The 23,274-nt window shown below is 44.0% G+C and overlaps 1 protein-coding gene across 2 annotated transcripts in view; it reads left to right on the forward strand.

The window, feature by feature from the left end:
• The first annotated feature begins 1,563 nt into the window (after window positions 1-1,563).
• BMPR2 (bone morphogenetic protein receptor type 2) overlaps window positions 1,564-23,274 on the forward strand; it is a 189,234-nt gene continuing 167,523 nt past the window's right edge. For both annotated transcript variants that reach the window (XM_059727079.1, XM_014594187.3), the window contains exon 1: window positions 1,564-2,221. Coding sequence is in view for 1 of the 2 variants with exons in the window: in XM_014594187.3 (XP_014449673.1) it covers window positions 2,146-2,221 (76 nt within the window). In the remaining variant the exon portion in view is untranslated. The remainder of the gene's footprint in view (window positions 2,222-23,274) is intronic.

Raw genomic sequence — 23,274 nt, forward strand, 5'->3', positions numbered from 1 at the left:
TAACCAGAGTACACAGGGATATGCAGAGATAGGAAAAAACAAAAGAAGTTTGGCTTGGCTTTTTTATCTTGAAATCATACTCTTGACTTCTATGCATCATGGAAATATTTTTAATAGTGACTAAAAAGTGGTGCCAATGCAGTGAACTGGTGGGGAACATCATTAATGCAGAGATGGAGCAGCAAGGAAGAATCATAGAAAATGAGGGTTGGAAGGGACCTCAGGAGGTCATCTAGCCCAACCCCTACTCAAAGCAGGACCAGCGCCACTTAGATCATCCCAGCCAAAGCTTTGTCTAGCCAGGTCTTAAAAACCTCCAAGGATGGAGTCTCTACCACCTTTCTGGGTAACCTGTTCCACTGTTTTACTACCCTCCTAGTGAGATTTTTTTTCCCTAATATCCAACCTAAACTTCTCTTCCTGCAACTTGAGACGGTTACTCTTTGTTCTGTCATCTGCCACCACTGAGAACAGTTTAACATCCTCTTGTGAACCCCCCTTCAAGGGAAACAGAGGAGTAAGAAATAGAATACTAAGAAAAGAGCGTTGGCAGTGGGAATGTGACAAGAAACACTGCTGTTCCCAGATAAGGAGAAGGGGAGGTCTTCAAAGGTGGTGGAGGCCAGCACTAAAGGTTGAAAGCTGAGGCAGCGTTCAAGGCAGTGGTTCTCAATGTTTTTAGACTTGAAGCATCCCTCAGAAAATGCCAGTGCTTAGTTTTCACCTGTTTTGTGACTACAGAACAATGCAAGAGCAATTCTTCTGTTGCAAAGATCTCAAGAAGCCCACAGCAGGGCACAGTGGTGGTGATGCCACGGATTCCTATTTTAAGTTTCTGGGTTGATCTTGCAAACCCTGTGTGTATGCCAGCACTAACGTGACATGGCACGATGGCACCCCTGAAAGGATCTCTGGGCACCCCAGGGTGCTGCGACCCCCTGGGTGAGAAGCATCGGCGCCAGGGGCCGAGCAAGGGGTGTTGCTCTATCGGTGCTTGTGCAGGATGGGCGAGGAACAGGAGATTTTAAGTAACATCTTTTCCTGGGGGCTTGGCTTCTGAAGAAACCCGGCCTGGCTTTTCCCTTCTCCCCGCGGCGGGAGGGGAGTCTCCGGCGGGGGTTTCGCGGGGGCTCCCCACACTCTCCCCCTGTAGCAACAATGCACGTGTGACCATCGCCCGACACGATCATGATTAGATTCCAATCCAGGCGGCAGCTCCGCTGGAAAAAGCAGCCGCACTTTTCCATACGGCTCTTTTAAGGCGCGGGGGGGGGGGGGGGGAAGCGATGCTGCTGGCAGCCGCCGCCCGCTGTCTAGGCGCCCTCCCACGCAGCTCCCGCCCAGGCCGCGGTCTGGCAACAGCGCGATTGTCCCCAACATGGAGGTGCGGGCGGCGCGCGCAAACCTCCGGCACACCGGCACGGGGAGGGGAAAGGGGCGGTGCCACTCGACGTAGCCCTTCTCTACGCACCTGGAGGCCACCTCTATGATCCGGCGGGGGAGGGCGAGGCACGAGACCCGGCAGGCTGAGGGGGCGGGGCCGGAGGCGGGGCCAGGCGGCTCCCCGCGGCCGTTGCGCTCAGACAGGCAGTTCCCCGTGGCTCTCCTTTGTGTCTGGGCCGGGCTCGGAGCGGCTCCGTGCGAGGGGCGACGCCTGTGGCCCCCTCCCCCGGGGCTCCGGGCGATGCGGCGGGGCTGAGCGGGGGCAGCTGCCAACGGAGGAGGCGGGACAGGGCCCCGGGCCTGGCGCTGCCCGCGACCCGCCGCACCGCGCCCGCTCCCTCCCGCGCGGCTGCCGGGCCGCGATGCCGCCGCGGGGCCGGGCCGGCGCCTGAGGGGCCGCGCACGGAGCTCGGGCCGGGCCGGGGGGGGATGCAGAGCCGCTGTCGCGAGGGGGGCGCGTCGCCGAGCCGCCGCCGCCGCCTCGCGGGCACGGGCTGACAGGCTGAGGCGCGGGGCTGCGCGAGAAGCCGGCGCCGCAGCCATGCGGGCGGGAGCAGCAAGGCAGGCGGCTCCTGGCGGCTGCCATTTGCCTTGCCAGCCGGGCGCGTGAAGCGCTGCCCGGAGACTGGGAGGGGACCCTCCACCGGCTGCATCGATCCGCGTTTTCCTTCTCCTGCGCTGCCTCCTGCCTCTGCCCCCGGGATGCCGGCCTCACTGCGGCGCCTCCTGCTGCTGCTCTGGCTCTCCGGTGCCACGGCGCTGCTCGGCAGTGCGGCTGGTAAGTAGCCCCTGGGCGCGGGCAGCTAGCCATTTTGGGACGGGGAAGGGCGTGGGGTCCCCCAGGGCTTCAAAGCGGCAGGGGGCCCTGCTACAGCATCCCCCTGCCCGCACCACATGCCCCCATGCCCTCAAATGCTCAGCTGCAGACCAGACCCCCTTGGAGGAGAAAACGGGCTTCATTGTCTACCTGGACCCACCCCTCAGCTGGGCTTTATTTCACTTTGTCTGTTGTTGGCTGAATGGCTTTTTCGTGTCATGGGGGGAGAGGAAATACAGCCTTTTTATTCTGAAAGCCTCGTCCTTGGTGATGTGTGACATAGGAACACATCTAAGAAAAAAGAAAAAGCCTATTGCCAGCAGAGCTGTGCGTGCTTGCTGGTGGGATCTTTGGGCACAGCCATTTTTAATTTTAACAGCCTCTGTGATTTGAGAGGCATTACATCTACAAGGGCGGGTGCATTTTTAGGGATATCTGCTAGTCCACCGCGCCTTTTCTCCTGGGTGTTTGAAACCCAAGTGAAAATTTTTCATTGTTACCTGCGATCACAGGGCGATAAAACAGAAAGCTGGTGAGGAAGCTGCAAGGTGTGTGAATACAGTGCATGAAAGATTTACTTTATAGCAATCGAAATGCCTAATGATTTGGAAGCGTCGTTTTCTTTATTTCAAGCAGTTGAATCCTTTTTCATTTTTTTTGAAGCTAAGGTTTAGAGGAATAGAAAGAAGAGTTTTCTATGAATTCAGAAAAGCAGTTGATATGGCTCTGGCCTTGTTGGCTTTTGGTCGTTGTATCGGCTGAGAATGGAGGAGCTCTTCTCTGAAGGGTTTTTCAGCTTTTATTAAGTACTAATGCATATTCCTCCCTTGTGTATGCTCTTTCGGCAGCTTTGGAAGACTCGTGGCACCGCGATATCTGTCCTTATATTCAAAAGCCAGTTTAGAATACCCAGTCTTTTCAGCATGATTCTTTAGTCGGCTGTGTATCTTAGTCACACGCACAAAGAATAATTTTTCTTGTGAAAACAATAAGATTAGGATAGTTGCACACAACTTTTCACATGAGTAGTTTTAAGTTTGAGGTGTTTTTTTTGTTTGTTTGTTTTTTTTCAATGTTCAAACCAGTCACTCTGTGAATCGGTCACATTTTTATCAGTTTCTCCATTGTGGATAGTCCGCGTTCATTTCACTTCTCTTTTTTTTAAAGATCTTGAGGGAACTAGTGAACTGAATTGTAAGTAGGCAACATTTGCCTGCATCAGCATGACCTTTGACTGCATCATTGATATTACAGAAGGATATATATATATATATATATATACAGTGTCTGTGTAGTAATTTAAGAGGATTTCTTTGAAGAATGGATCTTGGAAGGTCAAAAGCTTTGGTATGAATATGTATGTATGACCCTAGAATATCACATTATCTAAACTTGTCCCTTAAACATGAAAGTTGAAGTGTAGTGTTTTATTTAATTAGTCAGTAAAACTTCAGCAGGTTGATATTTCTTTGTGCTGATGGGCGTGAAGGATTATTGAAGGAGTGAGCACTGATTTGAGCTAGGCAGGCAATGGGCACCTACTGCATATAAGCCTACTCAGTCCATTTTGCCAATTGACCTCGGTTTTCACCCGTTAAGAACATTCTTGCTATTTCTAACTTGGGTATGTCTTGTAAAGAAACAATAGCAAAGCCAGTATTTTTAGTCATCTTGTGATATGTATGACTAGGGATTTGCTTTTACATTATGAATTTATTAAAAATATGCATCCAACCTGGGCTTTAAATGTTTTGTTCACAATTGATGGTTGCTAATGTTTTTGAGACTGGGCTAAAGTAATTTTTTGAAAGTTTGATTGTAAGTTTTAACTGTGAATATTAAGGAAAAATACTGATACATGGGAAACCACTTTAAGGTGAAATTCTGCCCATTTATGTACATGAACGAACCCTTTTATCCTCTGAAGTAAAACTGTAATTCATGTATAGGTGCAACAGTTTAACCCTGTGCAGATTTGAGATCCTCAATTAACATGCTTCTGCATCTCATATAGGAAAGGCTAACTCAGTGGCAGGGTAAATTCAGTATTGATAGTCATGAAGCAATGCACTCTGGGCGGGAAACCTGAATGTATGATTTTAAGTTAACAGGACTAATACTGAAAAAATATGTAGGCATCTTTTGTAACATCCTTTCCTTTTTGACTATGCATGGGGAGTGTAAAGGAAAATATTATAGTGTCATTAAAAATAAAGGATTAATTTACAATCTGTACAGAATCCAGGAAATATGGTGGATAGGGATTTTCTTTATGCTGAACATTTGAAAACCTTGAGACTCAATTACGCTGAACATTTGAAAACCTTGAGACTCAAATTCTTCCTATAGGCTGCCTGGGAAAATTTATCACTTTCCTCAGCAAATCCTTTTCAGATCTAAAAATAAATGTTTGGGTATCCTCTTCTGAAAGTTGTGCATGTCCCCACCTAAAGAGCCATGTTACTGTGTGGAAAATGGTCAAGATAAAAGGTTGGCAGGGCCCTTAAAGGTGATGTATGAATGCCAGAAATTTGAATTTGTGCCACGTTATGCTTCCTTCTTTTGTGAGAAGAAAGCTTAAAATTCTCCTCATGTAACATCTTTCTTTAGAGGTATCTAGCATGTATATTTTTCCCTTTTATGTTGGGAGACCTCCTCAGTAACTGGCATAGCTGGGGACCTTAATTGAAGAGGAGTATTTGTTGAATCTTTGAACAATTATGTTAACATTTATTTAACAATTTTAATAAATGTAATTTCTCCTCTAACATAACCATGTTTTACTTTCTGGGTATCTGGGATATATAATCCAAAACCTATTTCTTCCTCACTTTGTAGACTCCAACCATGGAGATTCCCATCTCTAATGTAAAAACTCAATTAAGAAAAATCCAGAAATAAATACTTACTGAAAAAAAGAAAACCAAACTAGTGCCTTTATAGAGCACTTTAAGTTATCTGTTGGGCTGTATCTGTATATTCGTTTCTTTAGCTATTCAACATATGAAGTTAGACCACTTCTGGAGTGGCTGGAGTTTGAAGTCTGGTTAAAGACAATTATATTACTTGCTTTAATTAAAAATGAATCATTTGAGACTGTTTTAACTTGCTTGACAGAACAGGATAGTTTCCTGAATGTCTCAAGAAGCATTATTACAAGTGTGAAAGGCAAGGATTTTTTTGTGTGTGCTATCTTTCATAGGACCGGTGTGTAGTAGTTGTGAAAAACCTTTTGGGCATTAAGTGCTTTTCCTTAGGCCTGGGAAGGAAACCGACACAGTTTGAGCTAAATAATGGGTAGACCAATGGCTTGTATATAACTCCACATGTAAATGAAAAGAGTCGTTTCAAGGAGTGAAGGAGGGCTGTAAAGAAGGAGCAAAGGTGGCATTTTGAGAGGTGGCCAAGGATTTCTTTGGCATTCATTTCAGTTCTGTTATTGGTGTTTCTGACTTGTGATCCAGGGTGGTCTCCTTTTACATAGATTTCTGTTTCTTTTATATAAAAGTGTTTCCTTGATTCTGTCTTCTCCAAATGCCTGTTGCTTTGCCAGAGGTATACTTGGTGCCCATCATGAATTTCAGCAATAATCAGAAAATCCAAAATCATGGTTGTTAAACAAAAGACTATTTAAAAAGGTAGACTCTCTCTGTGGGGCAGAATTGGTATACTGTACGTGCATATGTCTTGTCCTTACATCAGACGAGTCCTTCATTGACTTTTGTTAGGTTACTCTTTTGAATGAACCTGCACTGTCTTCTATGGAGCTTTCTGCTCACATGAGGCAGCCAAGGCTTCTATAGTCGAGTTGCTAAAACATAGAAGCCTTAAGGTGGCATGGAAAGGATGCTTCTGTTGGAAAGGCAGCTCTCTAGAGACCTGCAAGTAATGGTGGGAGATGGAGGAATGGGTGGGGAATCCTGAACCGTCTGCCTGTTCTACTGTGATGATGGCTGGCAAAACTTATTTCTTCACCCTTTACAAATAGATAAGGGATCTTAGCTGAGTATCCTTTCACTGGAGTTATTCTTACATTTGGTGTGCACGTCTTATGAAGGGGAGTTTGGTCCTGTGTTAATAATTTTCTAGAAAATACTGTTTGAAGGGATATCATTGGCTTATCTCTTGTCTACTTTTTCCTATTTAGTAGTATTTCAGTTAAAATATTTTTCTAGAATCTTATAAATGTACTTAAGTTTCTCTATGCATTTGTCAGAACCCTGTTCAGGCAGTGTCACTGTTTTCCATGATGTGTAAGTTATCTATTACCCTTCTTGGCTTTCACACGGAGATGAAAGAACACATTAAAATGTAAATAAATGACTGTGTTCTACTAATTTTTATGTCCTTTCTTTATAGGGAAAGGTAGTATTACTGGAGCTAGTTTGAATTCTTTAGAATTGGCTACATTTAAAGTTGATGGATCTTGCCAGAAAGGTGCTAATACAGTTTCCTCAGCCAGTGCTGACAGGACCTTGTATGAATGATAGTGTAAATCCTGTTGAGAACAAAATGTTTTGCCTTGAGTGAAACCAACAGTAATCCTTTTGGATGCTGGTAGGAATATGAGCAGGGCCTACATCTGCTAGTAAGTGTTTTATGGCTTTCATGAAATAGCTTGCTTTTTACATTTCTCACATTGGCTTAGTTTAAAAATTCCTTGAAAAGAAATAGCAATTACTTTGTTTGTTAAAATAATCAAACAAAATATTTTTGAATACATTGGTCTGTTTGCATTTGGAACACAGGAATTTACAGAAATGTAAAGCAGGAATGCACCTGAAGAAGTAACCTATGCTAGTCATCTGATCTGAGGGATAAGTATAGCTAGACAACCTCTGAAAAATGTTTGCTTAACGACCTGTTCTTAAAAACCTTCCTGGAAGGGGGTTTTGCAGTCTCCCTATCTAGCTTATTCATGTGCTTAACTATTTTTATAATTAGAAAGTTTTTTCTAATATCTGTACTAAATCTTTGCTGCAAATTAAGCCAATTACAGCTTGTCTTGCCCTCAGTGGACGTGGATTTCTGTCCTTTTCATATGGTCTTTTAACGTATTGGAAATCTGTTAAGTCCCTTTTTATCTTTACTTTTCTAAATGGACATAGTTCTTTCAATCTGTACTCAGTGGTCATATTTTCTTTATCTCTCATCATTCTTATTTTCTGTCCTCCTGCACAGGACTACTTGAGAGCAGTGTATACTCTTGTGTCCAAATGAACATTGTTTCATGATATTGGAGTCCATGAAACACTCCTAGAGGTCCTTGATCACCTCTCCACCTGAGCAGAGGGAGCACTCAACAGTCCCTTTGCCAAAAGCCATAGGAATGTAGCCAGGTATGAATGGATCAGAGTGGAGGTGGCAGATCAGTCGTAGCCATTACCAGCATCAATACTGGGTGAAGGCCAAAGTCTTTAAGTCCCAGTACAAGAGGACATGGGTTGCCAACCAGGTCACATGCACCTGGTGGACAACGTGTATTTTTCTTTGAAGGACTATTGTGGTTCCTCACTTGGGATGATTCTATAGAACACTGCTCTGTCACTGATCAGAGGCTGACCCAGAGTTACTTGATGACAGTATTTTGAGAAGAAGGAAGAGTCCCCGCTGTGGTTTCGGTCCCTCACAGCAGTTGGGACCAGACAACTCCAGCGACATAGAAAAAGGTAAGGATCAGGTGCCCATCTGTTTTGCGTTGTCTCATTTTCCAGACTAGAGTCAACTAGAAAGAATTCCCACATGATCAAGCGCACTTTACTTGATGAATAACTGTTCTCTGAAACTGAAGACCTGATAAAGTGACATCCAGACAACCTACTCTCAGCTGTCATTGGATGCCCCATTCCAATGAGGGCCTTTTGGCAGCAGTGGCGTATTGATGGTGAGGCATGCCCCTGGGCACTGGCCTGGCCCTCCAACTTGGTCCCTGGCAGCACTTCCAGTTTTTATTGGCCACAGATGGGGGGGGTGGGGGGGTGGTTGCAAATGCAAGCATTGGGCCCTGGGTGCGTGAGACCCACTGTATGCTACTGATTGGCAGTTCAAGGAACTGATGTGCATCTCCTTCTGCTCCTTCCCCATTGCTTATACAGACATTTGGGGAGGGACTGGTGGGTAGGGTGGCAGTTCCCGACAGTAGCCCATGAAATGCCTCCCCCCCCCCCCCCGCAGCTCCAGTAAAGTTTGCTTGTAAGTAAAGATGGAGGCAGCTGTTTTCTGATTGGGTACCTGAGGGAGGAAAAAACATGTCACCTCCTGAAAATGAGAGGGACCACATAAAGATGGTAAAGAACAAATGTTTTCTTTCTCTTTACAATCACTGTTTCCCTTCCCACAACAACTGAACAGTACTGCTGGAAACATGCAGTGCCATCTTATTCAGCACATAAAACGCACAGTTGGGCATCCAAGGAATACTGCTATCACAGGATTCAATCTTAACACAGCAGGAAGATGGAACAGCAGGTTATAATAATGGGGAAGGAGATCTTAGGTGGTAACTTAGGGCATTCTGAGTACTGGTGAGGTCCTACAAGTGCTATGACATAAAGGCTCTCCTCAAAAACCTCACATCATCCATTCCAAAACCCCACATCATCAAGGGGACAAGTCTTTGAGTTCCTGGAGGCATTGTGGAGTTTCTCTGACCATCCAGTAGTCATGTGCGTGAATTTCTCCCTAGTGGTCCGCAGTGCTCCCTGGCTGCTTGTGTGCTCTGAGCTTTGATGGTCAGGGCAAAGGATGAGAATGTACATGCCATCACTGTCCCTGGTGCACTTCAGAACCTACATATGGACAAATCTAATGATGTCTTCTCATGGTTTGGAGAGTTAGAGGAGGCTATTGTGGATTGCTAATCTTCAAATGATTGCTGCCACCTACTGATTCACATTCAGCAGCACTCTAATAGTGCTCAGGTGATCAGTCCTGACTGCCTTTTGTCATCCTGCTTATCCTGAAGTTCTGATGCCACTCATCTTGTATCCTCAGTGCAATCAACTATTAGTCTTCATTTGTCTTTGTGATTTAGAAGCAGCAGTAGATAGTGTGCAGACCTCACAGAAGGTTGTCCTTTTGGAATTTTTTAAATTTCTTCCTTTGGCATTTTATTATTGCACCCAGCTCAGAACATGGTTCTAGGAAGTATCTTTCCCATGTCAGAGCCCACTGAACTCTGAGATGTCATACTTTGTCAAAGCAGCTGGTGAAGATGCTCAAACACAGTGGCAGGCTTGGTCAGGTGCTAGAGGACTCTGCCTTGATGCTGATAGTGCCAGCACTTGACAGTACTGCTTACTCAGTGCCTACAAGGCCAGAAGGTGAAAGATATCCATTCTCTCCTGCTTCTGGAATGAAATCAAACTGAATCTGGTCAGTCTTCCTGACTTGCTCTAGATTCCCGGAAGCCAAGGCCAAAAAAGTTTTGGAAACCTGAGGAACAAATTTTAATCATGGCTAAAAAGGCTGTGGGGATTCTTGCTCTCCAGTTACGTAGCAGTTAAGCAGTGTTGTTCCTCTACCAGGGGTCAGCAATCCCCGGCACGTGCGCCGAACATGGCATGCAAGGCCATTTTGCTCGGCACACCACCGGCAGTCCGGGCTCTAAGCAGCTGCTGCTAGCCACAGAGCCCAGGCTGCTTCCAGCAGGCAGCTGGGAGGCTGCAAGCCCAGCTGCATGCAGACCAGGCTCCATGGGCTGTCTGCAGCTGGGAGGCTGCAAATAGCTGCTCCAGGCTCCCGCACCTTCCAAGGTTGACATTTTGGCTAGTGCTGAAAAAACCACAAAGTGTTGCTTACCCCTATGTCTAGTCTCTTTAAAAAAAAAAAAAAAAAAAGGTTTCAGTGGAAGAGGACTGTATGTCTGTCTGCTCCTATTACCATACATCTTAAAAGCACTTTAAAAACTACATTCTTTTGACGCACTTTAAGTGTACACTGCCTGTACCCTAAATTTTAAGTGTCTTATATTTTGTATTCCTTTCAATAATTTATATTTTATTTTATGTTTCTTAACTCGCTATTATGGTTCAGTGGTAGAATCCTCTTCTGCCACATGGGAGACCCAAGTTTGACTTCTGGATGCGCATATAATTACAGCCACTGAGATGGCCGGACTGTCTGGCCTTTGGATTCTGGCTCAGTGGTTTAAGTAGGAGAGGAAGTGGAAGGTTTTGGCAGACTCCGCTCCTCCGTACTCCTACCTAAGCACATTCATCGAAGGTCCTGGTGACCTCCAGAAAGATCGATGGTTGCCTGCTACTAGTCATGTTTTTTATTTATGTCTTCTCCATCTCCAGTTCCAGCTGTTTTTTTGATCCCTCATGTGGAGATCTCTTTGTGTCACTAATTTTCAGTGACCACATGTGCCCCCTTCTATTTCTTGTAGATATTTTATCAGACAGGATGGTGAATATAGCATTTCAGGTAGTGACAAACCATGCATTTATTTTTCAGCATAATATTTTTTAGTATCTTTTACTCCATCCATTAAACCTCTTAATGTTTTGCTTGTTTTGTTTGGGTTTTTTTGACCCTCACTACACATTAAGCAGGGTTTTGCATTGAACTTTCCACAGGAATGCTGCTATCAGATTTCTGAGTAACTTGGCTAATTCAGTTAATTTAGGGGTCCACAATATCTTTGAGTACCTTTATTCTTTCCAGTGTGGATTATTTTGATTGTTTTTAATCACTGAATTTAATTTGTCTTCTTTATTTACTTAGTTTTGATACAGATTGTTCCATGTTTTCATCTACGTTATCGTCTTCAAAAATTCCAGTTACTGTCAAATACTGACTTTTCCAGTATTGTTCCCCTTTACCCTTGTCTTTGTTATTAGCCTGAAACTATGAAACATGAGTGAATTTATGGAAGCTTAGGGCAGTATGTGAGACTGCATCCTCCTGAAAACTTGATAATGTGTTATTCAGAATCAGAGCAAGCTGCAGAATAAGAGAGCTAACAACTAGTGCACTTCTAGGCACCGCTGTCATCACAGGTAGTGACTTAAGTGGCTGTAAGTAATAGCAGCAGTACAGTCACTGTTGACCACAGGTATTTCCTTGCTTGGTATTGCTGTATTTACCTGAATCCAAGACTACTCTGAATTTAAGAGGACTCCAATATCAGATTCTAGACATGGAAAACTTTAAAAATTAGTTATAGTTTTCTGTGTATTGAATCTAATGATTGAAGGGTCATCTTAAATTAATTCCCCCCCCCCCCCAAACTACTGTAGGAGGGGGGAAGCAGTAAGGGAACAGGCTGTAGGGCGGAGGAAAAAGGAGAAGGCAGTAGGGAAGGGAAGGTGGCTTAACTCCTGCTGCCTGCCCCTCCTTGCTATCTGCTCCTTGCCTGCTCCCCCCCACCCCTGCTTACCCTTGCTTGGGTGCTGGTAGGCTTCACTTCAGCACGGGACCTGGCGCATGCCCCCAGCAGGGCTAGGGCAGAGTTGCCACTTCAGGCTGGTTTGGTTTGGGGCCATGCTCCACGTTCGCTGGAGCAGGGCTGGAGCCTACCGGCTGCTAAACAAGGGTAAGTGGTGGGGTGGGGAAAGACCTGAGTCTGGAGATGGGGTTGTGGGTGGGGGTGGAGCAGAGGCAACACAGGGGCAAGCAGCATCTGCAGCTCTGGCTCTGATCTTGGGTCAGGGCCAGCACCATTGCTTCAGTAGCTGCCTGTCCCCATTCCTCCCCAACCATCTTGTGCTAGATTCCAAGACAAGGGGCTGTTTTACCTCATGGTAACTGTGTGCTGGGGGGTAAAACTTCCACTTGGGATCACATAAATAGGATATGTACATATGTATTTAGTTTTCTGATTATGCTGTACATGTGTTAGGGTTTCAGGGTAAAAAAAAAAAAAAAGCAGTTATCCTGTCTGAATTGTAAATTTTGTGGCCTGAGGACACCGGAGTGTGGAGGCAACTAGAACTGTAGTCACATCACATAAGTATGTATTATATCAGCGTTTCTCAACCCATGGGTTGTGACCCAAAAGTGGGTAGCAGGAATGTATGAAAGGTTTGTGAACAAACTTTAAAAAATGGATTCTTCTTAAAAGGAGGAAAAACATGGGAAAATGTATCTTTTTCCCTTGCAGGCTGGCAGAATTCCAGACGGCAAGGGGCTGCATGGGACCCCCCCATGCCGGACACGCCTCGTCCTTGACCCATACCTCCCTGCCCTACACACTGGGGGGCTGGGGCCTGAAGGCAGTTGATTGGGAGTGAGGGGCGCTGGGTCTGGATTGGTCATTGATGTTTATAAATGGGTCCTGGTACAAAAAGGGTTTGAGAACCACTGTATTAGAGAATGCCATACTTCATTCGTTTTCAGCTATCTGGCATTGGCAATGTGATCTGATGACCTCATCTTTCTGTGCACAAACCAAATCTACTTCTATGTTGTAATGTAGCAATCGGGTTTATTTTGTGCATTGTGCCCAAACAGTAATGCAGTGGCAAGAGTGGGTAACTGAGATGCTTCATTGCCACTGCCTCTAGCTCTCTAGCCTGCCTTATTTTGAATACTGGGTTTGATTTATTTCTTATCAAGCAAAATATTTTTCCAAGCATGGTTGACACAGTATAACACAGGTATGCTGTGTTTAAAAAGCCTCTTTTTTACTTCTGGAGAGCCAGGTATGCCACTTGATCTCTTGGGACAGCAACAAGTCTCCCAATATTTGAGCTATTCAGTAAGTAGAGCAAATATGGCCTTTTAAATTCTTGTGAAGTTTCTCAATTTTTTTTGCTAGCCTTATTAAATAACTCTGTCATTTCCAAATTTGCCAAGTTGCTTTCCTAAACTTTTAAATAACACTGATCCTAGAATGGAACAGCAAGATCAGCCACCTGCTCTTATTTTGTTTATTGTAATCCTTTGTTGCTCCTGTTAGTGATGACCTGGTTTAATTGTAGTTAATAACATTGCCAAGCTGACTGGTAAACTACTAGTTTCCCTTTTTTTATGGTATCCTGCAGAGAAAGAGAAAGGGGGAGAGAGAGTATACACACTGGTAACTGCTGTGGAGCTTCTATAGAAAAATTACAGTAAAAGTAGCTCATTGGCTTTTGGCAGCAAGTACTCATTTTATGCCCAAATGGTCTCATGTTATTTCAAGATCCAATTTTTTTTAAATGATAAACACAGAGAATGTCCTTTTTTCTCAGTTTAATTAGTTCTTTTAGAGTCTGAGTCCTTCCTTGCTTTTATTACTGTGTTCCTTAGTGCTTCAGTATATTTAAAGTCTAAATTTGGGAAACACCAAAAATATAGCACAGTTTTATTTTTGATGCTTTTGATTATTTTAATCTGTTAATGCAGAATCTGCACTTGAAACCCAGCATTCCCAGAATTATTTTCTTTTACATGTATAAAAAAACTTGGCATAAATACTTACATAATCAGCTTTATTTGTATAGGAAGCATCTTCTTGAAAAGATTAATCATTTTTTCAGCTTGCCACTTCTCCACTATACATTTTCATTCTTATTTCTCCTTGTCAGATATCAGTGATATAGTGAGGCAGTATAGAAATAATCTGATGGATGCTACAATTTTTTTCATACTAAATTGCAGTACAATGGACGCATCTACATGTGGTATTATTGAGCCTGAATAAACTCTTGTCACGTTTGTGCTGGAGTCAGCTGCTCTTAGGTACAGCATTTTCACATGCACCTGGGACCACAGCTAATGAGCTGGGGCAGTCCTGGGTGCACGTGAAGATGCTGCACCTGGGAGCAGCTGATCCAGAGCAGGGGGCCCAGGGGGTCAGCCCCCAGCTCGGGATGATAGCAGTGCTGTAGCTAGACTCCTAGCAGCCCCAAGCGAACTTTTAGTATCAGGCTTCTCTTTGCCAGAGATAATGATAATAATCAGACAATGGAAAAAAAATTACTATTTTTATAAATTTTAATAGACTATGAATTGAAGTAATGTAAAATCAAATGTTTAAATTGCCTCCACTCTGCGACATTTTTGTCTTGATAAAGTCTTTATCACATTCATGGTATCCGTGTCTTTAACTAGTTTGTTCTCAATTGATAACATTGCCAGTCTCGAATATCAAAACTGTTTATTGCAATCGTAATTTTTTCATCTTCGGACCCCCTTTCTTTCTGGGCCCTGGGCAGCCGCCCGGTTTGCCCATGCTTGTGTCTGGATGACAGTGTTGGGTGGCAGAAGCACTGGCTGGGGCACAAGGGTGCTACAGTGCAGGGCTAGCCAGCAGGCAGGTCCTGCACTGCAGCACCCTCATGCCCCAGTCAGCCCTTGTCACAGTCTAGATGTGCATTTGAGTGCCCAAGAGTACTCCACCGTAAAATAGTACTTATGTTGGGCAGTACTGTCTTAGAGTGGAGCTGATTAGTTTAATGCATCCTAACGGTCCCCACATGTATAGATTGTGACACTACTGTGGAGCTAATTAGTCAACCCTGCAGTTACGCATACGTGTAGATGTGTCCAGTATCTCTTAAGTTAAAGCAGTAAACCTCCAGAATGTTGAAATGTCAGTTCAAAATAGACACTGATCACTTGTGTGAAACCAGTATTTTTATCACAGTTAAATTGAAAAGAATAAAAGTAGTCCTGTTATGAAGTTTTTATGTAGATACCCTCACGGTATCAATTTTTGTTTGAATGCGTAAGGCTTTTCCCTCTTTCTTGCTGCATTTACATGGACAAGTAACACCTCACACATTTTATGAACAACCACATCTTGCTGTGGCTTATGGACTAGTGTAATAGACACTAGGAAACTAAGTGAGTGCATTGGATGAAGAAGCATCTTACTATGCATCACATAGTGAATAGAATTATTTAAGATGCTGAAGTTGTTTTTAATACCCAATCTGCCATTGTATTAGACTTCTAACATTTCCCTGCATTGCATGTGTAACAGAGTTCCTGAGTCCATTATACATTTTATATACAATAGATGTATTTACAATAGAAATTACATATTTTTCTAGGGTGTAGCTTGTTGATTGTTATTCTGTTAGAATATTCCACAAATGATATATTTGTTAATGTTGGGCACACAGATAGAGGGAGGGGTTATAATGGGTTTTATAAAATATGCAAGAGACCCAACATCAACTGCACACCAGAAATCTGTTAAAGACAAGAATATCCAATTACTGGTGGGGGCACACTTCTCACAGGAAAACCACTCTCTCTCCAATCTCTCAGTTCTAATCCTCAAAGGAAATTTACAAACACTTTCCACAGATGAGCCTATTAACTTCACTTTGTCAATCTCCTGGATACAAAAAATCATGGACTAAATATAGACATTGGATTTATGACATTATAACCTGCCTGACATCTGACTCCCCAGGTACCTCTCCATTATCTATCTGCTATATTCATCCCTCTTCTTCATCTTCCCCCACCGCAGCCTGTCTCTCACCTACTGACTCCTCAATTTGCGCCTTCACTGACTGGCTTTCTTGTACGCATATTAGCCTCTAGCTTCTTTTACTATTCATTCCATCCAGGAAGAGCACACACCAACTGCAGATGCTTCTTTATCCTGACAAAGGGTTTTTAAACCTGAACGCTTGCTAAGAAATGTTTTTTCCAACTATTGTAGTTGGCCTAATAAAATGTATCAGATTTACCCAAAGAACCTTGTCTCGTGACAGACTGCATTTAGGGGAACTTCAGGTACTGGACAAAACTAGCAGAAGCTGCTGTAAAGATTAAATGAACAGAAACTTGATGCAGAAATCAGTAACTGGCTTTCGGGAGAAAAATAAGTTCTTGGTAACTCTTAACATTCCCTTTTCTTTCTGCTTTATTTGTTGAGAAAACCAAAACCAGGATATTGTTATGCACTGGGGCATGGGCCATCTGGCTTAGTGGTTAGACACTGCAGTCCAGATCAGTTTCCAGGGAGCTGGGGTCCTGAGGGAGCTGGCATCAGAAGTGGATGCAGAAGCTGTAGCTAAAGTCAGGACAGGCTGAGGCCAGAAGCTGAAGCCAAAGGGTTGAGGTTCACTAGAGTGGAAAGCCAGAGCTGAAGGTTGAGCTAGAATCAAGAGCAGAGAACTGGAATCAAGGAAGACCAAGAGTCTTACCAGGATTGGAAGCCAGAGTCAGAATCAGGAGTCAAAACTTGGAAAAGCTTGTCTTGCATGCTTGCTCTGGTGTGTGGGGCTGGTCTGTGGGGCCCAGTCCAGACCGGCTCCATAGCCAGTCTTGAGGGTCAGTCTGGAGAAGGTGTCACAGGTCAGTCTCCTGTTGCACATGCAGGGTTGGTCTGAGACCCATGAGCCGGATTGTAGAACTTGATAAGCTGGATCTGGCCTGGAGGATGCATCTTTGACACCCTTGTTCTAGGGTGCATCCTGTCTGGTTCTGCCAGCTTGAAAACATCTAAGGTGAGAATTACTTACAAAAGGGTATATTAAAAGAATGTTTAGATTGAGGAGTCAAGCATTCAAAAACTAAGTGCATAAACTCAAATAATCTTTGCAGTCTTAATACAGTCCCCTTGCATGCATGCATTCTAGTCTTTAATGACATGATCTTATGCTGTTGTTCCTCACAGGATCTCTACCTCTTTCATTAGAGGAGACCTATTTTGGACTTGGCTACTTTGTTTCTTAAGTGTTTATACATTATTAAAGGCCCATATTGTACAAAACTGATAGGAACAGTGTTTGGTCCTAATTGGAATAGCCTCTGACTACTGTGCTAACCTATTCATTTAGGCTTTTTTCTGCATCATAGCTACATAACTATGGATATAAGCATCCTCCTCAACTAAAAACTTTCCCTGCATGCAAGAACAAGGAGAGACCTCCAAAACAGGGTTTTGTGTTCAGGGAATAAGGGTTTGCTGCATGGGCTTCTTTTGTTCTTTCTTGTCCCCTAAGATAGAAATCCATTCAGATCCATTAAGAAAAGTGTTCAGGATCTCTCTCATCTCCAAATAAAAAAAAAATTCGGTTAAAGTTAAAGAGAAATAATTATTCTGTGATGCATTTAATCTATTAATGCTTCTTCAGTACAGCAGTTCTTAAATTGTTTCATAGACCAGCACTGATCCACAGGATATTTGCTTGTAGTTAGGCAGGAGCTGGCAAATAATATGATAAATGATTGTTTCCATGCTGCTGTTTCACAGATGCCCATTATTGATTGTCTTCACTGCAGTGTTAACTCAAGCTTCGATAGATTGAATTAGCTCAGAAGTTGGAGCAACCACACTGCAGAATAATGCTTGAACAGCACAGAATGATTGTTAGCAGCACCAAGGAGCTGTGTTCCCTTGCATACTTACAAGTGAGATTATTAGCAGTAATCAAGCTTCAAACTGTAGCCTCTAAATGGTTAGATAGCTTAAAAATTAGAGTACTAACAAGCTTGCCATGGCGTGTGTGTGTGCGTGTGTCAAGTTTGAAGCAATAATCAAGGTATTTGTTGATGCTAACTTCAGTGGAGAGAGACCATTGTGGTCAGGACAAGCCTAGATGCTTGTAAACACAACTGAGGAAAAGAGCCAGGCTAACTGCCTCTACTAGGAGTTGCTGCTATAAGAGGAGAGGAAATGGGAGCCTCCCTCAGACTGGAGCCAGTAAGCAGAATACCTAAAAATAACTACTTTTCCTCCTTAGCAATTGTTTTAAGTTGCTCTTTCAGTTAAGAAAGAGAGGGTACATGTCCCAAGATATTTTCTATTATATTGTTCCACATCTATGTTTACAAAAATATTGCTTAGCAAGTCATTTCTTCATTTGCATTACAATACTGCATTTAGACCCCAACAAGATTGTAAGAAAAGATGACACCTTAAACGAACTATTTATAAACTATATGGACATATCCAGAGGAGAGTCATAGTAAGATGAAGGGTGTTTTTACATGTGCTTCGGGCAGGTGCAGGGAGGGCACTTAATTAGAGTGGCACTGAGAGCTGCTTTAATTAAAGCACCTGCAGTGTCTTTTATATCCATGTCCCTGCACTTCAAAATGGCAGTGGGGGCGCATTAACTAAAGTTTGTTCAACAAACTTTAGTTAAAGTGCCCCTGGTGCCATTTTGAAGCATGGGGATGCTGATATGTGAGATGCAGAGGCTGGCTTGATTAATCAGGTCTGATCCGACGTACTGTAATTACAGCGCATTGGAGCAGCCTCCTAGCATGTCTACAGACACCTGAAGTGACTAGCTCTAGATCAGGGCTCAGGTCTCCTGACTCCCAGTTCAGTAGCTAAACTACTAGATCAGATGCAGAGAAGTGGGTGGGCACTAGGACATGGCCACCATTAGTGCTTGTCCTTGTGGCAGCAGTGGGGATGGATGCTCACCACCAAATGCTGTTGAAGCCTCAGGTCTCTAGGCTGGAACCATTGGCTCCATGGCTCAGATTCATGCCTGGGGTTGTACGTTGCCAACTAGGGCTGTGCGAAAATTTGGTGGCTGTTTCGTTTTGTTTTGAATGTGGATGTTTTTACAGTTGAAAATGAAACACCAGGGCTCTGAAACAGCTCCAAAATGAAACAGGCCATCCGAAGTGTTTCGGAAATTTTCTAAAATGATGCAGATGTTTCAGAGCTGTTTTGGAGGTGGGCTTCCAGAGAAAGTGGGGTTAGGGGGAAGGGAGGACTGCTCTGATATTGACGTCTGTAGCTGGCCAGTGACAAGGATGTGTCCCTGAGGTCCCTTCTAATCCCAGTGCTGGGGGAATGTTCAGGTCCCTGAATATTCCCCCAATTTCTGGTTGGATTTCCCAGCTCCCCAATCTTTCCCTCAGCTCTCCCATTGCTTTCCCCATCTCTTCCTGGGGGGGGCACAGGCCCTGGATGATGCGGGATGACAGGCTGCTGCTGCCAGCTGGCGATGGCAGCGGCTCTGGGCTATTTCCCCAGCTGGCAGCGGCAGCCTGCTGAAGCCCTGCACGGATCCGGGGGCCTGCACCCCCCAGGAAGGGCTGGGGGAATGATCAGAGAGCTGGGGATTAAACCAGGAGTGCTGGCTGACTGCTGGAGCAGTCTCAGTTTCCAGGCAGTGCACGGCATCATAGGGCAGCTGCCGCGTGGGTGCCAGGTTGGAGGGTGATCCTTGCTGCCCCCCACTACCCTGTGCTGTGCGGGGGGGCTCTGCCATGAGCCCTCAATGGCCCCAGTCGCCGCTGCTAGAGCCAGTGAGTGCGGGGCTGCTTTTTTTTTTTTTTAAGCTTTGCACTCGCCGCCTGCGCATGACAGCATGCTGCTGCTGCCGCCGTCTGGGGCCAGCGCCAGCACCTGAGTTTGTCTGGAGCAGCCCGCACCGAGTGCAAGGAAGAACCCAGTGCTGGCGCTGGCCCAAGCTGGCAGCAGCAGCCTGCTGTCTTCTCTCACACAGATCCAGGGGTCTCCACCTCCCTGAGAGGGCTGCGGGGCTGTGCCAGACTCCTCCAGGGGGGCATAGCCCCCAGATCCGTGTGCAGGATGACAGCGTACTGCCATTGCTGGTAAGTGATATGTGTTTGCTTTGAACAGTTTGAGGTGCAATTTCATAAAAAACCCTGCACTTAGCTCCTTGAAACTTGACAGGCTTCATGGTCTCAGAAGGGGCTAACATCCCTGTAAGCTTCATCCAAATCAGGCAAGAAATGACAAAGTTATAGGCAGTTTTGTGATTCCCCGTTGTAATCTATGGCCAAAACAGCTCCGAAACAGTTTCGGAGCTTAAACACAATGGGACAGTGATTCGAAACACCAAAATGAATCACTGTCCCTGTGAAATGCCAAATCCGAAACGAAACACAGCCATTTCGGACAGCTCTCCGAAACGCTGTCCCTCCGAAACGCTGACTTCAAAACCCGAAACGAAACAGGCATTTCGCACAGCCCTATTGCCAACCTCTGCACTAAATCGGTGTTTCTTTCATTATGATCGCAGTGACAGTTTTTAAAAGAAATATCACAATCCATAATAGTTTTCTCTAGCTAAAATTCTTACACTTTTTTAAATAAAATAAATTCAATTTAAAAAGAGAGGCTATAAATGATTGACTTTCCTTTTAACAAACAGCTCATTGGGAGGTATAAAATTTTTGTAACAATTCTAAATTGTTCTTTAGAAGTTAGATAAATACAGTCCTTCATATTTTACAGCTATTAACTTTTCAACAAGGAGACTAAAATTTCATATAAACACCCCAGAAAGATACTCATTCTAAATGAAATGGATTAATTTTGTTTAAAGTGTGTATTGTTGTATAACTGCTATGCTATGCAATAACTATGCTATGCTTTGTTAAGCATGAGACTAGTTCTCCTAACTCTTGGGTTTCTTTTATGAGAACTGCACCAAGCATTTCAGAGAGGTTTCCAAAGGTGAAACTTTGATGGTTCTGATTATCTAATCCAGAGGCCATCTTTGTTTTTTGAAGGGAGATTAAAATGCATGGATTTAAATGAATTGAGAAGGAAAGAGAAAAGATAGAGACATGAGGAAAGCACAGAAGTGAGATAGAGAACAAAATGAATGTTATCTATCTAGCATTGCCACTGGAGCCTGCTCTGAGCCCAGCCCCTGGCCATAAAAGCCCTGCGTAGCGCCAGCTCTGGCTCCACCCTGAAGCTGCAGCCTGCCCCATGCCATGCAGATCTGGGGGTGCACACCCCAGCAGCGGGAGCCGTCCTGCGAGCTGCACCTCTGTCCTGCACCCCCACTCCCCCCGGCTGGGCAGCACCTGCCCCTGCCCCCTCTTTCACCACGGGGAGGGGGGGTGCCGATCTGCCCCCCCCCTCCCCAACGTCCTTTCCCTCTCCCCTTCTGACTTACCAGCTGGAGGCAGTTCTCCACGATGCTGGCTCTGCTCTGTGCTGTGTTGCATTTATTGGCCAAATTATCAGTCCCATTGGGCCAATATCCGATATAGACAATTTTCTTTATGTTGGTACCGCTCCGATATCAGATTGATGTATCGGTGCACCTCTATCAATGATTGCTTTCTTCTGGGCTCTCTGGTAACTACTCCCATTGTGGGTTGAGGGGGGAGAGTGAAGCACGGGGTGATGCTGAAGGACTGAGTGATCCCTGACATGCTCTATAGAGCAAGCACATACAATAGGAAACACTTAAAAGTGAAAGTCTTCAAAAGGTTCTTCCAGGGTTGTTTTCAGAGAACTTCGGTAATTTTTTAAGTGTTCATGGGGTGTGCATGCCTGTCTGCTTGCTTTTGTACTGCTTCAAGTGTTACATCCGTACATGGCCTAAATTTGATCCAAGTTTGTCATTTTGCTAAATAAGAATAGTTAATCAAGGTAAACATAGGATTTTTGTCATTAGCTTGTTGTTGTAAGCATGTTGTAGGATTTCACAGTTCAAGCCTCTTATTCAAGCAAGCTAGTCACAAGCACATGTGAGAACTGTACTAAAATCACCATGGGTCTTGGCTGCTGGGCTACAATAGTTTGGGGTATGGACAATATGAGAAGAGACATAGCAATTATGAATTTACATTAAAACTAAAAATGTTAAATGTTGCTCCTTCCTTGTAGTGTAAATGAAAACTGGACACAAAAAGAAGGTTTAGTCTGCTGTAGCAGCAATCGTACATGAAAAGGCTCTCTGAAAGCAGTAAGAGAAAAGGCCATTTAAATCTTTTCTTGCTTTAGGAAAACAAGAACAACACTAGTAAGGAGGATGAGGTTGAGGTTAAATCGGTTACAATTTTTGCTAATTTCCATCTGCTGCTGAGTGGATGAAACTTGGGATAGGGACAGAAATTACACACACACTGGTATAAGTGGTTCAAAACCAGTTTAAATCTATAACATGGCAGAAGTTCAGTGCATATAAACTGCTTTCAAAATGGCCGAAACCAGTTTAAGATAAACCTGGATGGATGTAGTATCAGACTTAACTGATTTAGGTTACATTGGTTTATTGAAATTCTGTCCCAGATCCCCTCCAGATTCAAGTTAACTCACAGAACCCCAGCATCCAAGGATGCTTTGTACCTCCCTTGCAAACCCCCACCTCTTGCAGGGTGGGCAGGCTAGTCTTGGCCCAAGCTGTCTGCTCCAGCCAAGCAGGGAGGTGTACTCTAGCGCTCCTTGGCATGTGGCCTGGGCCACTGAAGGCATGTGGTTGCACTTCCAGAATCAAAAGTGAATGTCTGTTCATTTGCTTATTGGCTCAGTCTACACAGCTCTCAGACTAACCTGCAAAAATTGAATCAGTTCAGCCTCAGGCTGTTTGGCTGTCTGTACTTAGCCTTGATGCCAGACTAGTGTGAAGAATTAATCTCTTCTATAAGCAAGACCATTTTAGAAATAAAAATAACCAAAAAAAATTCAGTATTGAAATTGCTGAATAATAAGTGACTGACACATGCACCTACTGACACTTAATGACACATACACTTAACGACACATACACCTAGTCTGTATATAAATACTGAGTGACTCGATCCACCGAGTCACCGGTACTTGATGACTCATGCACTGAGTCTCTGTATAAATACATAGCTCAGGTGACATGCTAGACTTCTCCACCAACACTTTCAGCCAGTGTTTTTTCCTGGTGTTCACTCAGAATAAAAGAATCTCTGAACCATTGTGTTCCTTTAATTTCAGATCCCCAATGTGACTGTATACATTTCTAGCATGGGGTAGTTTTTTCTGAAATATTACATGTTGGTATCATTCTTCAGTTCAGTTAGTTAAACTGCTAGCCTCTGTTTATGTCCAGTTTCATGGTGATTTTAAGAACCAGTACTTGAAGCAAAGCAAGCTTTGTTCAGTCAAATACAGTGGACTCTTTTTAGTCCTCTTAAAAGATTCAGCATTGCTGGCTGTAAGCTTTTCTCTGACAAAATGATTGTTGTAAGTTTGTATTTCTTTTTAAAAACAAAATATTCTTCACCAACCTCTATACAACAAACAAAATAAAATGCTGCAAACTAGAATAATTTCTTGAAAGTGACTGTTTACAGGGTGTATTGAGTCTCCATTGCTGCAATATTGGAGTGCCTTCCAATCTTTAAGCTATATTCACTAT

This window comes from Alligator mississippiensis, chromosome 4 (assembly GCF_030867095.1).
Source record: "Alligator mississippiensis isolate rAllMis1 chromosome 4, rAllMis1, whole genome shotgun sequence".
NCBI lineage: Eukaryota > Metazoa > Chordata > Crocodylia > Alligatoridae > Alligator > Alligator mississippiensis.